The following is a 20,211-nucleotide window of genomic DNA, read 5'->3' as shown; positions in this document are numbered from 1 at the left end:
CATTGACACACTGCCTCTCACTGACACAACAACATCTGTAAGAACACACATGCACATGTGCAACAGTTCCACATGTTTATTTTCATCATAACAAATACATGAATATACAGAGAAGATATTGTTTACAGTGCAGTTTAATAAATACATTCTCAACTTTAAACTTTAAAGTTGCTTTGAAATGAAAGGACATGACAATATGTTTAGCCTAGTCTATTAACAGAATCTTCAAAATCATTACAACATGTAATAGTGCTGGGTACTGCAAATGTATACCTCAGTTACCATGGAAATAATTGTAAATTAATAATTCAAATCAACTGCTTTACCATTACCTAATCTCTATGTTTTTATCTTGTCTTTTTGTAAAACAACATTGAAATTATTTTTGCAGAGCTTCCTTTATACAAAAGTACAGTAAAGTACAATTTATTTTAACATTTACAAACTGGATTATTTGAACGGTAGCAGCTTGCAATTTACAATCAAATGTTGCTGGTTCCTTGTCTGGTTTGTTGTTTGAAGGCAAATCAGTTTTGCATATCTTCATATATGCTACTCTTTTGACTTTAATATGTGACCATGCTTTTCAGATGTTGTATTGTAATCTAGTAGATACAGTAATGGACGATTACTAACAAAATACAGTTTAAGTGTAGATAGTGCTTTAAGATCCCAGGTGTCATGTTGCCTCAGTCTTTGTGAGTCTGTGGCTAGGCTATGGAGGCCCGAATAACTTCAATGACATTGTTGCAAGGCTGCAGGGGGTCATATTCTGCAAACACGTGGCACACATTCTCCATGCCGGCCTCAATACCTTTCGCCACAAAGCCAAACGTTCTGTCGGGACACAGAAATGTTAGATTAAGTTAGATTTATTAAGTAAAACATTTAAGTTCAAGAAGAATGCAGGTGAGCCAGAAACCTGGGTGGCTTTATCATATGGATCGTCGCATGAGAAAACATGTATCATTTGTACTGTAGTTAAACAGAAAATATCACAATTAAAGTTAAGAATTACCTTGCACCAAAACTGGATCCTTTCACCCAACTGTAAGAGTAAAAAAGACAAGGTTTAATATTTAAAGATTGTGTCTACTCTAATAAAGGGTCCTGTTTGTGCATGCGTGTGTGTTTATTTCTGAGCTATGTGTCTATGACTATTAAAATCAGAGTGAAAAAGTAAAAGTTCATCTTAATATACTAAAATATTTAAAAGTTAAAGTTTTGTTTGAGAAATGCTTGGTAAAGTTTGACTGCTTATAACTGACGTTATAGCAGGAAGAGCTCCTTTGAAATGAATAACTTTAGATTTGAAGGCAAGATCCGGCACGTTATTCTTAATACTAGAATTACAGTTTTGTGATTGTACGCCTACGCCAACAACTCAATGTGCGGTTTACATTCATGTCTGTCTAAAATTTCATCATTTTTATCAAATTACACATTTGCTCCACATTGTCATAATTAGTCATTATCTATTCTCTTGTTATGACCAACAACATAATAGATGTATATAATATAATAAAAAAATAGATATATATGTGATATTCATGAAAATAGAGTGTAGAAATTGCCAGACATTGTCATAATTAGTCATTATCTATTCTCTTGTTATGACCAACAACATAATAGATGTATATAATATAATTTAAAAATATATATATATGAGATATTCATGAAAATAGAGTGTACAAATAGCAAGACACCCTCCGGCGTGGAACCATTAAGAATCACTTTGATTTCAGAACTTGTTTTGTATACTCACAGTCGATTGTCTGGATCTCCCCCACCGTAGCTCAGGAGGTGAGCAGGGTAATGGCGCCTGAAGAAGAGCCTAAAAAAGAGATTATTGTTACTGTTAGCAATGATCATTTGCAGCAAAATGTTACACACAAAAACAGCAATGTGGTTTTATTGTGTACTGTAAGTAAAATCTCAGCAGCACGAAGAATGTATGTTGTTAGTCTTACTTCCTGTTGACATCTGTCAGTGTAACACCCTTCAAAGACACCTTCAAGTTCACTATGGTTGGTATGAAGGAACCCGAGGCCTTCTCAAATGTCGAAGACACCGCCTTCTGCACTGCACAGGGGCCCGTCAGCGTTTCAGTAGGGACAGCATTCAGGTAGACAAAATTGCAAGCAACTGTGGAAAAGAAAAACATTGTGATAGTTTGATTAGAAATACAGGTTGAGTAAACATGTAATTAAACATGTAGGGTGGTAAATGTAATTAAGTGAAACTCCCTACTGGATTGTTCTGGGTCATTGGTCTTTTTACCATTCTCTTGGGCAAAACAGACACAGATAGGTACTTTCAAAAAAGATTTGCTCCAAATGTAATTACAGGAAACACGGAGTAACTTTCAGCCAAAGCTGTCTTTCCTTATTGTTGTTCCATTGTACAGGTCTATTCTGTATAATTTGTACTTGGTGGTACAGTTGAAAATATATAGAAATAATATAAATGCATGACTTGGTTGGCTGCTCAGCTGGCAGTTGTGTAATAAAGTAATTTGTACTGTAGCCTACCTAAAACAATGGCTAAACATGGCTAAAAAATGATCTGTTTGGTATTTTGAAAAATAAAATGTATAAATATACCTTATATAGGTATGGTCATACACTATATCATTTAAATATAGCATGATAGGTCTCCTTTAAGTTATTGGCACTGTAGCCTACTTGAGTATTTCCCGTTTAAGGTCCTTTATACTTACAATCCTCCATGCTTCAGATGTAAATATAATTTTGTTTTACTCCAGAACATTAAATATATTATTTTCTATTTGGAAATCTAGCTGCATTTCTTCATTCATCTGCCATTTTGTCAAAAAACAAGATAGAATGTGGTTATAAAGTTCAAAAATAAGTGGTAGAAACAAAGAAGACTACATAACCCCTAATGTAGCTACTATTGCTCCTTTAAATGTGATGTCGCGTGTAAGTCCCACCACACACAGCCTAACAAGACGATAGTAATGGCATATTAAGAAATTAAAAATAACTGGCACACCGGTTATTTAATTACACGCAACATTCATTAATCAAGGCCATTAGTAACACCCAGGGCCGGCCCTAGACTTTTGGGGGCCCTAAGCGAGCTTTGGCTTGGGGGCCCCCCTCACTCTAGCGCGTTCTCACTACACACAACACAGAACCAACTTTTGTCTTATGATGTTAGCATAAGCACACATATTGTATAAATAAGCATGTAAACACCGTGGACCTAACCTCCTTTAGGGGGGTCCTCACCTCATCTAGGGGGGTCCGGGGGCATGCTCCCCTGGGAAGATTTTTTTTTTTAATATTGAAGTTAAAAGCATCAATCTGGTGCACTTTGAGAGAAAAATTAAGAGATCTATGGATACATCTCTCAACACCCATATGAAACAGAACTGTAAAAAGATTTTTCTTTATGGATATTTTACAAATCACTTAAACTGTATTCTTGTTTTGTCATATAGTATTTCATAACTGTTTTTCATTTATTCTCTCTGGCTGTCCATCTCAGAATTTATACATAGAAACTAGCTGTCAATAGGAATATCATTCAGAAGAATTATAATTTCTTGCAAAAATCTGTCACAAAAAGAGGTTGCATATTTAAATTCAGGTGTTGTTATGGCAACGTCAGTGGCCAAACAGCCACATTTACTGCTGCAAATACGTTCAAACATGCTGTTGACATGTAAAGCAGTGGCATACTATGCCACCATTTCAGCTGACTGTTTCTCAGAAATACTGTCACATAACAACAGTGTTGGGACTAACGCGTTACAAAGTAATGCGTTACTATAACGCAACTATTTTTGTGACAACTAATGGCGTTACTAGTTACCTATTCCCATTAAGTAACGCCGTTATAGTTGATGTGATTTAAATGGTGCGTTACTGCGTTACATTTTGTTATGGAACTGAACCGAATCTCCCTGCGGATGTAATTTACAGGCGAATACAGCGATGTCCTCTCACAGCACCATGGAAAAGTGAAAGTAACCAGAGGAGTGATGATTGGTTAACGTGGGGTAACATTTCAGGGTAAGCCAATCAGAGACAGAGTTGGGCGGGTCTTGCCTTATGGGGAAAATACACAAACACGAACACTTGCTAATGCTAACACATACACACTAGAGATGTTAAGATTCACCGATTCGCATCGGTGCACCGGCATAAACGTTCAAGATGCGAGTGCACCGGTTGAAAGAGTGCACATCGGCTACAGTTTGGGTTGAACTCGCGATGCATCGATTGCGTAGCGTCTTTGCATCGGTAAAAAACCGATTCATTCATATAAAATCCCCTTATCTTGTCAACGTTCAGCAGAGACGATCTTTGATATTTGCTTCGCCACTACGGAGAACGAGAGTCTCAGTTATCAACACACACGGATGTTGAGGAGAAAGAGAAACACAGCGCACCGAAAAATACCTACAAATCAAACGTTTGGCAACACTTCGGATTGTTCAAGAAAGACGGTGTAATAGTCATTTATGCTATATAGTTGACCGCAGGTCATGGAGAGTAATAAGGTATCCGTAGACCTTTGTATGAGGTATCTTTATTACTTAACAGGTCTACAGCCATGATACATAGATCCGTCCTAGATGCGGACTTGCATACACACAGTATCACTCCGCAGCCGCACCCCATCAGTAACGTCCTGATGGTATATGTGCGCGGCACTATTACTACAGACGGTCAACTTGAAAAATCACTCGCAAATTGTTAACGATGCCGAGCCGCTTTAAAGTACACAAGTAGTACGAGGAACTTAGCGACGCACATAAAGAGGCGACGTGGGGTCTGCGGCTGAAAAGAGAAACCTGAAAGTGAGACATGAGTTAAATCACTCAGTGAGGTGTTCTGTCAGAGAGAGTGGTGTTTAGTTTACAGCAGCCTGTGACGGCCAATCATAATTTAAATGTCTTCCTTACTGTAAGCAGTTATGAAATACCTGTTTGTGAAAGGTTATTTGTTTTCTTTATTGTTCAGATAGAAACCACTGCTTCCTGCTCACTGGTGAGTTAGCCTCTGAGTGTTCAGCACATCAGGCTGGCAGCTGTATGGGCATTGCTCTATGGTAGCTGTTATCTGCACATTGTTAATCATGAGCAATGCATCCTTACATTGTTTAACTGTGAGGTGTTATAACATTGTACTCTGGAGAGCTTTTAAAAGTAAAAAAATAAACGGCATGATGGGATGTGCAGTACCAAATATGTAAAGCACTTTTTTGTTAATGTATGATTTGCTGCATATCAGGAATAAAACAAAAATCCTCTGTCGTACCAAATTGAAGTATCATTATTTTTGCATCGTGTTGAATCGCATCGTATCGCCCCGAATCGCATAATGTTGAATCAAATCGTATCGAACTGTATCGCAACAGGGGTGAATCGTATCGTATCGCATCGCCTGGTGTTTCAAAGGTATCGTTAATGTATCGTATCGTGGCAACGTATCGAGATGCGCATCGCATCGGCCTCAGTGATGGAGATGCACATCCCTAATACACACACACACGGCAACACTCACCACCAGCACACACACACACAATGGCAGATGCAAGTATCAGCGAGAGCAGCAGCGCATTTACAACTTGGAGATATAACCACTATTTTCAATTTGTGGGGATAAAGGACGCAAAAAATATTACGGTCAAATGTAAACTGTGCGCAGGACAGAAAGCATTGTCTTACTGTGCCACAGAACAACACAAACATTTGTATTTTTATTGTTATTATTTTTAAAGTAAAGTAACTTGTTACTAGTTACTTTTATAATTTAGTAACTAATAAAATAACTATTTACTTTTTTGAGAGCAGTAACTATAACTATTACGAGTTAATTTTTAAAAGTAACTTGCCCAACACTGCATAACATCCATATATTTCAGTGTTAGGTTGATGCTTAGCTAAGCTAACTGTGAAACACTTTAACTGACAGGACTCCGGATCAACTGTGTACTGTAAGGTAGCTTCTAGCTTCATGTCGAACAGTAAGTCAACATTTCCCAGAGAGCTTTCTTTGAAATCACCAGGTAACGCTAAAAAACATTACATTTAGATTATATGACAGTGTTTATTTAATATATCTGGCTAGCTATAGCTACTTGCTAACGGTTTAGCTTACCCCCGCGATTCAAAGTAACGTCAACGTAGCTGTAATTTATGCTTTGTTTACATGTTCGCATAACTTGGAAGTTTACTGACATTTACATACCTTGTTTACCTGGCTCAAGTGGTGGCTCTGGGGTTGTTGTGTGAGCCACCACTTGAGAATTGTTGTATTTTTTAAGAAAATCTTTTCTTATGTCCATCTTCAAAAACTCTGACTCCGACTGACAGTTTATTTTAAACATTGTCACAGCTCACAGGATAGGTACCTGTGAGCCAATAAGACAGATGTTTATTTCCATTCAACTCTCTGGTTGGTCTGGTGTCTTGCCTCTGTTGCATTCACTGAACACGGGAAATTACAATCCTGCCGTCCTCTCGTGTCATGATGAGGTTCAGGTAAAGCACGGTTAATGTATATTATTGTCTCAATAATATAATACATGACTTTGAGAGTAGGCAATCTAGGCATATTAACACAATTAATTAAACATACTTATCACGGCGACGGTGCACTGAGATTTATTTATTTTTTAAATTTAAAAATTAAATTTTTTTTTTTTTTTACTAGGGGGCTCCTTAGTGACTGCGGGGCCCTAAGCGGCCTTTTATGTCGCTTAATGGGTCGGGCCGGCTCTATGGTAACACCTAGCGCTTTGCTAACGTTAGCTAACCTGGATTACAGCCATAGACTGATTACATCACGGTTAAATGTACAGTACCCTAATACTTGTACAGAGTAGCCTAATACTTTTTTCTCATTTTGTTAGCTGCAATACAACATGCTACAATTAACTTTTAATACTAACATTTAGTTATTATTTATTGAGGTGTTTCTGAAACGATTTAGATCAGTCCTAAAGAAGAAACGTTACCTTAAAGTTAGCTGTTAGCTAATTTAACCTAAATTAGCAAATTTATAGGGACAAGCTACTGTTAGCCTTTTCTACATAGGTCTATCTGCCAAACAATGTGACTACAAGAGAAGAAAAGGTAAAAACACTGGTTTATTTAATGAAGTTGAATTTGTGTGACTTAATGTAAGGTCTTGTTAATGTTCGTTTCAACCCCAATTGTTGTCTACTTTTTGCATTTTTTTATTTTGTATGTGTTTGCTGCGCCTTATTTTCTTCTAACCTAACTGGCACTTCCTACGTTAGGCTACTAATAACTTTCTCATAGCGTGAAAGTAAGTATTAGTTAACTTACATGTTCATAAACAAATTCGGTTTATATTCTTCTTTGCTGTACTATCTACTCCCTTTATATTGTTAATTTGACCCACCTGTTTTTCTCTTGTCCTCCGATGCTTGTTTGTCTTGAGCCCTCTCATCTGCTGCATCTGTGCAGACAAATAAGCAGTGGTGTAAAAAAACTAAGTACATTTACTCAAGTACTGTACTTAAGTAAAATGTTGAGGTACTTGTACACACACACACACACACACACACACACACACACACACACACACACACACACACACACACACACACACACACACACACACACACACACACCTGGTAAATAAGTATGTAATAACATACCTTGGGAGTGGAGCACTAATTTGCAGGGTAAAGCGTAAGCAGAGATAGTGTGCTGGTAGACCAGAGCAGAGAGACTACCTGTAGAGATAACACAAATCAAATCATTGTTTTTAACATTCGATCTAGTCCACTATCCTCTTAAGATTAGAAAAGTGTGAATATTTTTTACATGATATAAAAAACTTTTAGCTGTAATGAGAGGATGATACCCTGTATCTGGTTCAATATACTTTATTTTTGGTTTTGTTCTTGTGTTGGAATTTTACAAAGCCACCACAGCTGTATTTATTGAAGATAGAATTCTGTGGAAGCGGATAACAAAAGAAAACAGGCCACAATAAACCCTGATAATGGCTCTGTGGACGTGAGAACACTCCCTTTGAACTCATTCAATCAAATTAGGAACTGCCCACTCACATCTTAATAGGCCAGACATGGCTGACTCAGTGCTGGTGTGGCACACATCATCAGACAGTCAATCCAGGATGTGTACATGTATTGCGTAGGCGGGTGAGTGTTCAGTGAGTTATCAATGACATTGTCTTCTACATGTGCAACACAGTGGTCTTGTTGTTAACATTTACATACCAAAGTATGGTTCCTGAGAAGAGCCTTTGATGCGCACACCCTTAGCTGATGATTCAATGAGGAATTGTCTGAAAAGATTTTCACTGACCTCTCCTGCTTTGATAAAAGTCACACAAAACAATGAAGTTAATGTAGAATGTATGGTGTTGACAGAAGGGAATGGCACTGACAGTTTTTTCATATGGCTCATGACATTAGTGTCCTGCTTCATGATGCCCAGCCCATGTAGAGTTGTAAGACTAGTACACATCAACCAACACCATTTTAATAAACGTCTAATCAGAATGTATGGATCCACACATTTAAAAATATTTCAGAAAATACATAAGATTGCAAAATAAAAAATAAATGTTATATTTCATTATAACATTATGAGTTTGTACATTGTAAAACATATGTTATAAGATGAAATATAATATTGTGAAAACAACAAACCTTTAACATTATGATGCAGTACAGTTTTACTCTTATTGCCCTTGCAGTAAAACCCTTACATCAATGTATTTTTTTTTCCTCAAACTGACATTGATGTCAGAAAGAAAAATATTTAGAATAATTTACTGGACCGGGGATAATCAAGCAAAGGAATATTGTACAAGACATTGTCATCACTGTACACTGAAATGGTCTATTTCTGTCGACCGCGCTTGCATGAATATTATAATCTGCATTCCTAAAAAGTTTACAAATCTGCAAATGAAGGAAGCCTCAAAATTGTTTCGTGAGTGAGGTCCATTTTTCCTCTGTGATTGCTTACACATCCATAAACAGCTGGTTTACTTTTGTGTTTACACAGCGTATACTGCGGGTGGAAAAAATAACAGCGCTGTCTCCTGCCTGGCCGCAGATGGCTGGATGTCATCAAACATGCCCGGTCACATCAGCAGAGTTGGGTAAGTGAATCTGGGCCTCTCAGCTTTCTGGGATAGACAAATGACGACACCGTGCTGCACGGTGTTCAGATTGTTTGTCTGTTTTTGTGGCTTTCATCATCGCTCTTTTTCCTGTACCGAACCAAACACTGCTACAACTTTTATAAAAGTACATTGAAAGGATCCATAGTTTACCTGGGTCGACGGCTGTTTGGTCCACCTTCATAGCCAGACCGAAGCTGCCTCTGAAGGAGGTGCTGTCTCTCACCAGAAAGGCTCCTACTTCCTTGTCCTTCAACAGGGCTTCAGCTACAACGAATGATACATCACATGAATTTCTGAGAGACATTTGCACGTGTGTTCGCCTCCAAATCCTCTGCCCTGTGAAAAAACACTCAAACCCGCTAGGCCAAAATATTTCAAAGCATGGCTAAATATATCTATCTTTTTTTTTTTAAATGCTTACCCTCTGCTCTGCTGAAATGTGGACGGAACCAAAACTTTGAAGTGTCCATGACAAACTTCATTGAGGGCTTGCTGCCATTAAAACAGGCTTGGAAGCCTACAAAAAAAAGTGTTTAAAAGAGGTTTCAGAATCAAAATCAGAGATCCGTTATTAGTCCCAAAGAGGGTACATTTACATAACAGCAAAGAGAAGGTACTGATAGAAACAAAATCAAAGCAGTATTTAGTAAAGTGAACAGTATTTAGTAAAGTGAACACACATATTAAACATTTAAAATCAAATACTTACACATTTCTCATATACATAATACTGTTAGTTAGAAAGTATGTTAGCTGCTAGCAAAAAAGACTACTCTAAGAGGTGCGACTCACTGTGTGGAGACAATGGCTTTGAGTTGGCCTGTATTATGTCAATCTCTGGTCCAGGAGACTTTTGTTGGAACGTATCCAGCTGAGGTTCACCGTTGACCAGCAGGAGAGGAATATCGCCCCAGGACCCAGAGAGTGAAGCAGGACTGCTGTGTGCTCCTTTGTCATGAAGCTCCTGTAGATGTCCTCGCTTTAACAACGGGGGCTTATCTGGGCTGTGCCTGTTATCTGGGGTCCTGGTTTTGAACCCTTCACTGAAGGAGCCGCACGTGCGAGTATAGATGGACTCTGGAGGAGAGTCAGCGTCTTCACTGGCCAGGGACAGGTTGCTAGGCAGAGAAGAAGACAGTGATGTGAAGTAAGGACATTTACTCAAGTACTTTACTTAAGTACAATGTTGTCGGACTTGTACTTTATTTTTGTAATGTTTGCTACTCTGTACTTTTACTCCACTATTCCTACAATGGGACTTCTACTTTTACTTAAGTACAAGATCGGAGTACTTCTCCCATCCTCTGGAAGAAGAGGATATATTTCCAATGTTCAAATCAATACACAGTAACATAAAGATGAACCTCACCATCACAGAAAGGGAGAAGGGTCAACAGCCATTCATTTCAATATTATCCTTGATTAAATCATGCAAGGATTTGAACAACCCTTCTCTGTAAAACAATCTGACTCAGAGAAAAACCACACTTTGAGAAATGGCCTTTAAAGATGTGCACTATAACATTTGATAAATTGTACACTTTGTTGGAATTATATAATGCTATCTTTTTAGTGAAATTGGGAACAATCTACAGATGCAAAAAGACAAGAAATAATAAAATAGTCCCCTAATTGTGTATTCTTAAGGCTTTCTTTCCACTAGTCTAAAAAAGAAAAGAAACGTGACCAAAATAAACATACATTTTTTGCCTGTAGTGTCTTGTCTGTAACATAAAAATGAAATGAGAAGATGGCTCCAACTCGTTTCTGGTATTGCGGTAACATTTTCCAGTTTGGGACTGCTATTGCTGCCCTGAAACTTTACTTTGAGTGGAAAACTACAAACACGTATCAGTCGCCTAGTCAGCCTCATAGACATAGAGTTAATGTTTTGCTGCATTTTAAGACACTATTTTAGCCACACATCAGTCATTGCATGGATGGATATTGTAGACTTGTTCTTTGCTTTTATTGTGAGTTTTACCTGCCGAGGATGTAGCTAGTGTCTGAGCATGTTGACATGGAGAGGAGGGAGACGGCACTGTTTCTGTTTGAGTGTGACAAGCGCAGGTTTGTGTCTTGTCTTGAAGAGTGATTTTGTCGGGGTGCACTCCCAAACGGCAGCGGGGGCAGGGAGGCTGTAGGGGAGCTGGAGAACACCACTGTGCCGTGGGGGCTGCAGCATACACCGCTGGGTGTAGGGATGGCTATACTGGGGGACACAGATGGGAACTGAGTGGGCAGGGAGCAGGGAGGACATCCTCTGGGGACCAGCACGCAATTAGAGTCCTCTTCATCTGAGTCGTCTAAGAAAGAATGGAGAGGAATGTGTTAGCAAAAAATACTGAACTGTATGGAAAAAAAAATGCTTCTTCCATAATTTCTCTTATTTCATGCTTTGATTTTCTGTTAGCAGAAAGGGATGGGCCTCTGTATGTACACACACGCTCCTGATAGAGACATTAATATGCAGGTACTTGCTTGCACAGCTCAGGATAATCCTTCCAAACTAAATTCTTTGAATTGTGCATTTCTGCGGTGACGATCCCAAATCACTCAGATCAGTCTCAACTTGTTCTTGTGAAGTCGAGGTTCTGTTTTTTCTCTGCTGAATTGCTGGGCACTGACTGAGTTTATTCCCAGAAGAAAACACTAGCCTGTGGTCATGGCATGATGGGTGGCGTCTGAAACCAAAGTTACATAATAATGACTAATGTTGGAACAGAAAGAGCTAAATGTGTCAGAGACTATAGGAAGGTGCTGTGGTGAGTGTTGTTTTGAGGGGAAATGCTGTATTTTGCAACAATAGGAAAGAAGTACTCATCAACACAGAGCATGAACATGAACTCATGTAACGGATTGACCTTTCATTGTTTGATTCTCATCACTGTTACTTGATTTCTTTCAAACTCGTTCTTCACATAGTCTCATAAACACCTCACCAAACATTTCTCAAAAAAAGATATGCAACACGAAATCCATATTTATGCATTGGTGACTCTTGTGCACACTTTCTGATCAGAGCAGGTCTAAGTGAAGCACCACCCTCGTCTGTATCTTCTCCTTTGACTGTAGTCCTACATGTTCAGGGTGTAATACTAGTCTGGGCAGTAAGAAAATCTAAGGTGATGTAATTACACCCTTAATACAAAAATAAAGCTTTCTCAAAGGGATGGTACATTTCCAAAGCCCCAGGCCATGTGTACTATTTGTTTCATCATGGTGACTATGGTTTGACTTGGCTCTGTGTCACACCTCTGCAGGTTGGAGGCTGTAAATTGTTTGACTTTGTTGATGTGTATGAGTTATCATCGGCTACACCGACGATGTACAGATCTATCTGCCTCTCAAAGCAAATGTCAAACACTCACTACAGAAGTTGGACTGCTTGATAGAGATAACATCCTGGCTGAGCAAAAACGTCCAACGAGAGCAAGACCGAGGTAATCTTTTTTGGACCCCAACCTCCAGCCTTTCCGGTTGATATTCTGTGCTCTCTCAATGAAAACATCCTCCCCTCTTTCACGAACCTTGGAGTGACCTTCAATAGCGCTTTTAAATTTGATAAGCAGGTCAGCACCATTTTAAACTCCTTTTATTTGTTTTCAAAGCCCTAAATGGGCTGGCTCCGGCCTATGTTGCTGAACTCCTCCAGCGCTACACCCCAGCCAGAGCTTTAAGGTCGGCTGACCAGCTGCTACTGATAGTGCCCAAGACCAGGCTCAAAACCCGAGGGCACCGAGCCTTCGCAGCAGCTGGCCCTAGGCTCTGGAACACTCTGTCCCTCCATGTGAAGTCGGCCCAGACACTAGGGGTTTTTAAATCTACTCTTAAAACACACTTCTTCTCCCTGGCCTTCTAGTCAGAGCGGAGCACGACTCCTGACTTTTCCCTGTGTTTTTTTATTTTTATATTTCTGTTGTAAATGATTGTCTTTTATTGTGATTGTAGTAAAGTGTTTTTATTACATGTACAGCACTTTAACTCGACCAAAAATCGCTTTTAAATGTGCTATATAAATACAATTTAATTTGATTTGATAGTAGAGTAATAACAGTTTGAACTGTGTAGGAACTATCAAAAGAAGCCTAAAAGTGCACTTTACCTGTAGGAGGGCTGAAGCACTGCGGACTTTTGTTGATATCAATGGGTTCAAATGTCGGATCCAGTTCCATGATGAGCTGGTTGAGATTGTCCAAGGAAATATCAAGATCAGCGTCGCCATGGTTACTGCTGGGCTGCGTGACAATGGGATGTTGATTGGCCCTCTCCTGCCCTGCGTCAAGGCGGATAGTTTGACCCACTCTCAGAATGTGATTGGGTATCATTTGGGACATGCCTTTAGCTGTAGGCATCATGATAGGAGAGCTCACTGTTCTCTGGGACTACTACAGACAGAGACACAATGGAGAGGGATCAGTTCACCTGTTTTCACTGCAGTCATTCCAAACCCACCGGCAGTCCTTTGCTGCATGTCACGTAATATCTCTCCCCCCTTTCCTGTCCATCCATTAACAGACTGAATAACAATCTTGGGAAGAAAAAAAAGTGCTTTCTTTTTCAGACTCCATAAACAAAAATCTTTTGGCTTTTCCAAAGTGGTGGTGTATCATTGAGTTCAATACACTGACTAGCTACGTTCCCCATTCTACCCCACTTCAAAAAAGTTTTTTTAGTGCATTTGGTCCACAGTTTTGCACTATACATTTATCCAAAGTCGTATTGTTGCCGCGGGTCATTAAAGCAACGTTTGCAAACATCTGCAGTGCTGTTGCAGGAAATGTTCTTCAATAGAGGTCATAATTCAAGTATATTTAATTGAAATCGTAAAATCTTATATAATGTAAGCTCATTCACCGCTTGGTGAAGTCAATGAAAAAGAAACAGTCCCTTTCCTACAGTGCATAAGTCAGTATATATTACGCTTCCCACACATTTCTCCATTTTTAAACCCCTCTATTAATAATGACACAGGCTAAGATAGGCTGATATCAGCATGAATAGCTGTTCAGGAAGGGTGTGTCATATGGGGAGAAATCTTAGTCTCCCTCTCCGATTTTCAGACGAGGAGTGGTTCCCAATGAGTCAACCAGGTGAATGGTTACTGGTTACCATGACTACTATGATGTTTTCCTACAACAGCTAAGACCCAGTAGTCCATAGACAAAAACATTTCCTTTTGGAGAAAAAAAAGATAATTCCAAACGTTTGTTAGCTTTTGAAGGGCACCCACTCGCAGAGCCTCGCCTTGATTAATAACATAGTGTGCCATTCAATACCACTGGCATATAGATCTGTAGTGCAATGAGTTATTCTGTAGTATTTTTATCTTAGGAAATGTCAGCATACATGTGGAGAATCCTGATTTGCTTCAACATAGCTATTTAAGGTCCCTGCTTTGACCTTTTGCAATAATACAAAATGTTTACAAATCAAATAGTGATATTAATAATAATAATGGACAGAGAGCCATAATACACATAAGACTGTTTATATATTTGTTTCAAGTTGCTGATTAATGAACAATCCTGTCTACTTTGAATGCGATTCATATCCTAAGTAAAAGTAAAGGAAAGTCGTCTTACCTTATCTCTGTTAAAGATTCAGTGGTGGTAAAGTTGAATTACTCTTACACTGTCCACTGATTCACTTTGACATTTCATGTGTTGCATGCTTTTTATGTAGGAAATCCCAACCCTTTTTCCTGTGAGCCAATCAGCATTGAGGATCACTAATCCTGCAACTCCAACTATTGATGTCATAATTTAAGCAGTGTAGAGTGTATAACCTCAGGGGTGTGTTTTTATACACAGGGATAGGCCTTAACTCTTCTGTTGAATAGTTTATTACAAGAGGCATTGCATGTGATATAGTTCCGTATAATTTTAATGAAGTGCTTGCATATACTCGTACTCAGCAGTTTAATCGTTGCCATGATAATATATTCACCTGCCGGGTGCAAGTACAGAAGCTGGGGAGTGTTTGAAAGAACAAGTGAAAACAAGCAGGAGATCTGAGCTCGTGGGTGTTTTCAGTAACTGATGCTTCGGGTGTTTCTGCCTCTGGTAGCCTGACAGTCAATGGATCTCTGGATACATTATGACATCTGGTGTGTAGAAACACTGAGCATATGGAGAGAGAGAGGTTTTCTTAATCAAATCATTGAGGATTATCAAGCTGCCTTTTTCCCATTTTTATCATTTTGAAACAAACATAAATGTGTTTCTTTTTTAAATTGCTCTTTACTCTTTAAATAATATACATCCCTTTATTCCAAAACCGCCACATCGTAACCGTTATTAGTGTAAATCAGTATTTATTTTGTTTCATCACAAAACGATATATTTATTTTCCTCGTACAACAATTCTATATTTAAAGATATCCCAAATTCTCCCAGAATAGAATTGTGTTTATATTTGATCCACTTCAGCCTGCGTTCGATATGAGATGATGTCAAATAGCCATTTAACTCAAACTCCACAGAACTCCTCTTCAAGTTACTGTCTCAAGCAAATGTAAGATTATTGTTAGGAGAATAAGGTCATGCACTCAGCACTAATGAACCATTTTCCCACAAGGGTTATTCCATCAAACTTTATTGTGTTTCACAACACATATTAAACAATACGATACAGAACAGAGATTTCATGATTTGGTGCACTTCAACTGTCAAGTCAAAAGTTAGGAAAAACATGATTTTACATTCACACAATGGATCTCATCAAAAATACTGTGCACTGTAGCCCAACAAACAATCAAAGCCTTGACAAAATAAACACAACAAATAGACAACCAAACCCCACATACATGTAATTCTAGCATAAACTTGGCTATTTACATGTCAAATAACGTATGTTTTTTTAGACTTTTATCTAATTGTCCAATGTGAGTTGTGCAGGTGTGAGTAGGCAGATGTCCATGCTGAAAGAGCTTCAAGGAGAGAACGTGGTGGTGGTCTCAGTCTCTGTGGCCCCTGAACTCCTCCTCCTGCCGTACTTATACCTGACGAACCTCGACTGGCTCATGCAACCCAATTCCTTCATTAGCTTCAGGAGGTCGTGACGAAACTTCACACCGATGAAGGCGTAGACGAAGGGGTTCAGGCAGCACCTCAGGAAGGCCACGCACTGGGTCACATCGGTTGCGTAGAGGAGATTGTTCTCAAATTCACAGTCAACCGCTCCTCCTTGTGCTGTGACCACTGTGTTCAAAAATAAAACCAGGTTATAAGGTACTTGGCAGACCAGGAAGACGGCCACCACGGCAAGAATCACCTTGATGGCCCTATTGCGTTCAAAGCTCCGAGCCTTTGAAAGGGTCTGGATAATGCTGCTGTAACAGATGCTCATTATCAGGAGCGGGAGAGCAAAGGCCAAAACTATCTGGGTTGACTGGATGCTGACACGCAGCTTGTCAGAGTTGCTGGAGTAAGGGGTGCAGGTTTTGTTATTGACGGTGGTGTACCTCATTTCTGGTATTGAGAAGATCAGTGCCATCACCCAGATGGCAGCTGATGACACCTTGCTGAGAAACACAGCCTTGGAGCGGTAGCGGTGAGCGGAGACGGCCTTGGCGATGACGAAGTAGCGCTCCACGCTAATGAAAGAGAGAATGAACATGCTGCTGTAGAAGCTGACCTTATAAATGGTGTGCATGGCTTTGCACACCAGCAGGCCCAGAACCCATTCTGCCATGGAGTTGGCTGCCCAAAAAGGGAGTGACAGAGCAAAGAGAAGGTCCGCAAAGGACAGGTTGAGCAGGAACACATCCGTCATGGTCTTGAGACGCTTGAAGTAGAAGAAGGTGAGGACGACCAGGAGGTTCCCTGTCAGCCCCAGGAAGAAGATGATGGAGTAGAAGGTGGACATGAACCAGCGGCGGAACTGGCGGTTGGATTCTTTCTCACAGTAGTTATTATATTCACTATAATCCATACTGAAGTTTCCAAAGTCCATAGTAAAGTTGTCATAGTCATAGTTCAGAGAGCTGGTTTTTTCTGGATGGCTGGTTGTGTTCTCTTCATGTTGAAACAGGCAACACTGTAATCGAAGGCAAATGAACTGATCAGATAAAAGCAGGATGTATCAGAAAAGTTACACCAAAGGTTTTTGGTACACCTTCTCAACCACTTCCTAAGAGGAAATGGTGCTTCTGAGGGAAGGCCATGGTTAGTTACCTGCTGCTCTCCCCTATAAGTACATATCAATTGCTACAAACATATACATATTTGTTTTGTTCATGTTAGCAACTGTAATAACAGGTGCAACACTTTTGATCTTACCTTAAAATGCATTAACCATATCAGCACAGCTGGCAGAAGGTTTGGAAGATCTGAAAAACAATATGTACATTTTTAGAAGGCCAAGTACTATAATAGTATGATGGATAATAGTATGATCATTATGTGTAATAGATGTTAATGTGAAGACGTTATTATTTTTCTTAGACTGAATAAAGCTCCTCAACATTGTTATACGTTCTAATACGTTATACAATTGTTTTGATAGTGGCTGAGCAGAACTCCATATGGCTCAAATCTTTTAGGTTTGGTTGTGTTTCAGATCACTGGTGACATTGCTTTGCATATTGCTGGAAATAATAGGGTTCCTCTGCAACCAGTGGTAATGTTGTAGAAGCTCATTGAAAAAACGTAGTTCAGTATTTATATAAAAGATAAAGTTCCACATAAATGTCACTAACAGTAACTAATGGAAAATAAGACAAGATTTTCAATCATTCACAATTTTCAATCTATCTTAGTAACTGTTTATTTGATGTGATAATAATAAGCATGAGTTTAGTAGTGACATTGGTTGCCAGGTTGAGGCTTCTTCAAAAATAGTATTGTCTGAAATGGCTACGTACGAACAGTAAACATTCTTGAAGTTCACCTCGTGCGACATGTCTGTGTTGCTGCACACCACCTTGTGTGGCTTTCTATTAGTCTGCTTTTTAAAAAAAAAAGAACTATGACACGCTTAAACGATTATAGCATTGACACCACTTTCCATCATTTAACACATTGCCATGGTACATTTTGTTGATTGAACATATGTTTTGTAAGACTATAACTAACAATCATTCATTTTGTACGAGATTTGCTTTTAACATTACTTTAATAACTTGTTCCCTGTTTTAACTTACAGATAGCCTTCACAATGCACTAACCGCAACTCATTCAACAACTTTTGAACTATGCAAGTTAAACTTTGATAAGGTACTCACACCTCATGTTGACTGAGAGCCGAGCGCTGGAGGTAGAGCCGCTGAACACAGAGGGCTGAATGTCTCTCTGTTTGATGGTGGTTTCCCTTTGTTGAAATGAAAGACAGAACTTCCTCACTGACGTCTTTTTTCTCCTCAGTATCATGTGAGAAAACCATAGACTTTAAACTTGCGATTATTGGCACTACAGTGTATTGTTGATTCAAATATGTAGATTATATCAGTTCAAACAGCAATAACATCAATAATTATAATACAACTGTGACATGTGACATCTTCCCATTTTCTTCAGGTTTGGGTTTTCTGGGAAAAAGTTACAAATATACTCAATTATATTAATGTATACTTAATACAATATTTTCTTTAAATCATTTTTGTGTGTAATTTTCAAAAATCAAGTGTGTGTATGTCAAAATGCAACGTTAGCAAAATACATTTTGTATTAAAGGAAATACATGAGAAGGGGTAGCTGAGGTGTAAAAGCATGACATGTAAATGGTTCATGTAAATCACTTTCTTTAGAAAAAGACACTGATTGCAAAGACACACACTGCATAGATCATTATCTGGAAGTGCTCAGCAACCATTAACCATCAGCTGCATATTATATTTACAGCTACATTCATATTTTAATTGGAATATTTTTTAAATAACTTATAAATCACACACAAATCAAGGTCTAAAACCCATTGACACCCAAGTAAAATGAAGATGAGGCCCTTTTGCACACTTACTCACACGATGCGTACATGCTTCTGCACACCTGTGTCTGCGGTTGTGGTTTCTTGTTTTCACTTGAGGCAGGGCGAACCGCACGATACAGGGGGGCAAGTTGCAATGCAGGCGGCATCTTTTACATTGAAACTGCAGCACTGTCAAATCTGATCTTAACACCATTTTATAAGAGGAAAAACCAAAGATAACACATGAAGAAAGTATCAACCTCATGGATGGTTTAAGTTTAGGAAAACATGCTGGATCACATCACAAGCACGAGGAGATTGGTTCTGTAGTGAAAACAGGAAATCGGAACCATTCCCTCTCATTTTACCCACTTCCCTTACCTATATGTGCAGGGGACAAATAGCTATATGCAAGCACACTTTGTAGGTGTTTGTTACAGACCTCTGCAACACTGACTGCTTCAAGTAATGTTATCAAAGAAAATAGTTTTAAAGTCTACTATTTAAAGGGCCCATGACATGCTTTCCCGGTTCTTACCCGTTCCCTTGTGTGTTATGAAGGTTTTTCTGCATGTAAACGGTCTGCAGAGTCACAAACCCTCAAAGTACACCCTGTAGCGAGAAAAAACTCTTAACACAGAAAAGAACTGTCTATGCTGCCCCAGAACGCCTCGTTAGAGATTTCTCATTGTCCAAATGGACCAATCCGCGGAGCACCTCACACACCAGGATCCTTTGGCTAACTAACACGGAGTCCCCATTGACTTGCATAGAGCTCCCTGAACGCTGGTCATAGACGATTTGTGATGGCGGAGAAATGCTCTCCACAGACCCATTCTCACAGCGTTATAAACCTTTTTCTTACTCAATATCAAGCCACACTTATGTTTTTTACTTCGGCTGTGAGTGTTTGTGTGTGCTCAGGATGAGTTTCGCTTGTTCTCGCTGTATCGCCGACCCGGAAACCTGTCCGCTCCTCGCAGCAACGAGCCTTGCAACATCCCGACCAATCAGAGCACACTGGGCTCATAGGTAGGGGGGGGGCAAGAGCTCCAACAAGCCGTTTAGGACAGAGAGTGAATACACATGCTATACAGAGGTGCTGTATGAGAAACCGATGTGAGTTTGGAAAATT

At 39.2% G+C, this 20,211-nt stretch overlaps 3 protein-coding genes across 6 annotated transcripts in view; 1 reads left to right on the top strand and 2 right to left on the bottom strand.

The window, feature by feature from the left end:
* Positions 1 to 61: 61 nt before the first annotated feature.
* LOC307012927 (tensin-4-like) lies at positions 62 to 20,204 on the bottom strand. Of its 2 annotated transcripts, XM_079640129.1 has the most exons (15): positions 18,394 to 20,204; positions 17,450 to 17,499; positions 15,117 to 15,289; positions 13,273 to 13,555; positions 11,152 to 11,473; positions 9,960 to 10,285; positions 9,589 to 9,684; positions 9,318 to 9,431; positions 8,251 to 8,343; positions 7,663 to 7,740; positions 7,404 to 7,460; positions 1,971 to 2,145; positions 1,766 to 1,834; positions 1,019 to 1,048; positions 62 to 837 (listed from the first exon to the last, which is right to left on the bottom strand). In XM_079640129.1, exons 4-15 carry the CDS (start codon positions 13,523 to 13,525, stop codon positions 711 to 713), a joined length of 1,740 nt encoding a protein of 579 aa, XP_079496255.1. In that variant the 5' UTR covers positions 13,526 to 13,555; positions 15,117 to 15,289; positions 17,450 to 17,499; positions 18,394 to 20,204; the 3' UTR covers positions 62 to 710. The 2 variants fall into 2 exon arrangements, with proteins under 2 accessions (XP_079496255.1, XP_079496254.1); XM_079640128.1 differs by lacking the exons at positions 15,117 to 15,289; positions 17,450 to 17,499; positions 18,394 to 20,204 and adding an exon at positions 14,753 to 15,084.
* The window catches only part of LOC307013340 (zinc finger protein Aiolos-like), a 68,748-nt gene continuing 54,494 nt past the window's right edge, over positions 5,958 to 20,211 (top strand). Inside the window, exons 1-2 of one of the 3 annotated variants that reach the window (XM_079640705.1) lie at positions 5,958 to 6,000; positions 9,047 to 9,143. The gene's annotated coding sequence lies outside the window, so the exon portion shown is untranslated. Of the gene's footprint in view, positions 6,001 to 6,751; positions 7,112 to 8,385; positions 9,144 to 20,211 lie in introns of those variants that run through there. The other 2 variants (XM_079640704.1, XM_079640706.1) reach the window with 2 other exon arrangements.
* ccr7 (chemokine (C-C motif) receptor 7) lies at positions 16,101 to 17,123 on the bottom strand (the record flags this gene model as incomplete). The annotated part of the gene is made up of 1 exon (XM_079649744.1): positions 16,101 to 17,123. The coding sequence occupies one exon, from the start codon at positions 17,121 to 17,123 to the stop codon at positions 16,101 to 16,103; it is 1,023 nt and encodes a 340-aa protein (XP_079505870.1).

Source organism: Notothenia rossii (assembly GCF_949606895.1).
Source record: "Notothenia rossii genome assembly, chromosome: 1".
In the NCBI taxonomy this organism is placed as follows: domain Eukaryota; kingdom Metazoa; phylum Chordata; class Actinopteri; order Perciformes; family Nototheniidae; genus Notothenia; species Notothenia rossii.
The sequence above is the reverse complement of the archived record's forward strand: the minus strand, read 5'-3'. Positions and strand labels throughout refer to the sequence as shown.

What these genes read in the sequence shown, in the direction of transcription:
- LOC307012927 (XM_079640129.1), bottom strand. Translation starts at nt 13,525, where the DNA reads ATGATGCCTACAGCTAAAGGCATGTCCCAAATGATACCCAATCACATT. An exon ending in AAAGCCATTGTCTCCACACA is followed by an intron (nt 9,685 to 9,959) that starts GTGAGTCGCACC and finishes TTTTTTTTGTAG; the next exon opens with GCTTCCAAGCCTGTTTTAAT. An exon ending in GGAGATCCAGACAATCGACT is followed by an intron (nt 1,049 to 1,765) that starts GTGAGTATACAA and finishes TTACTCTTACAG; the next exon opens with TTGGGTGAAAGGATCCAGTT.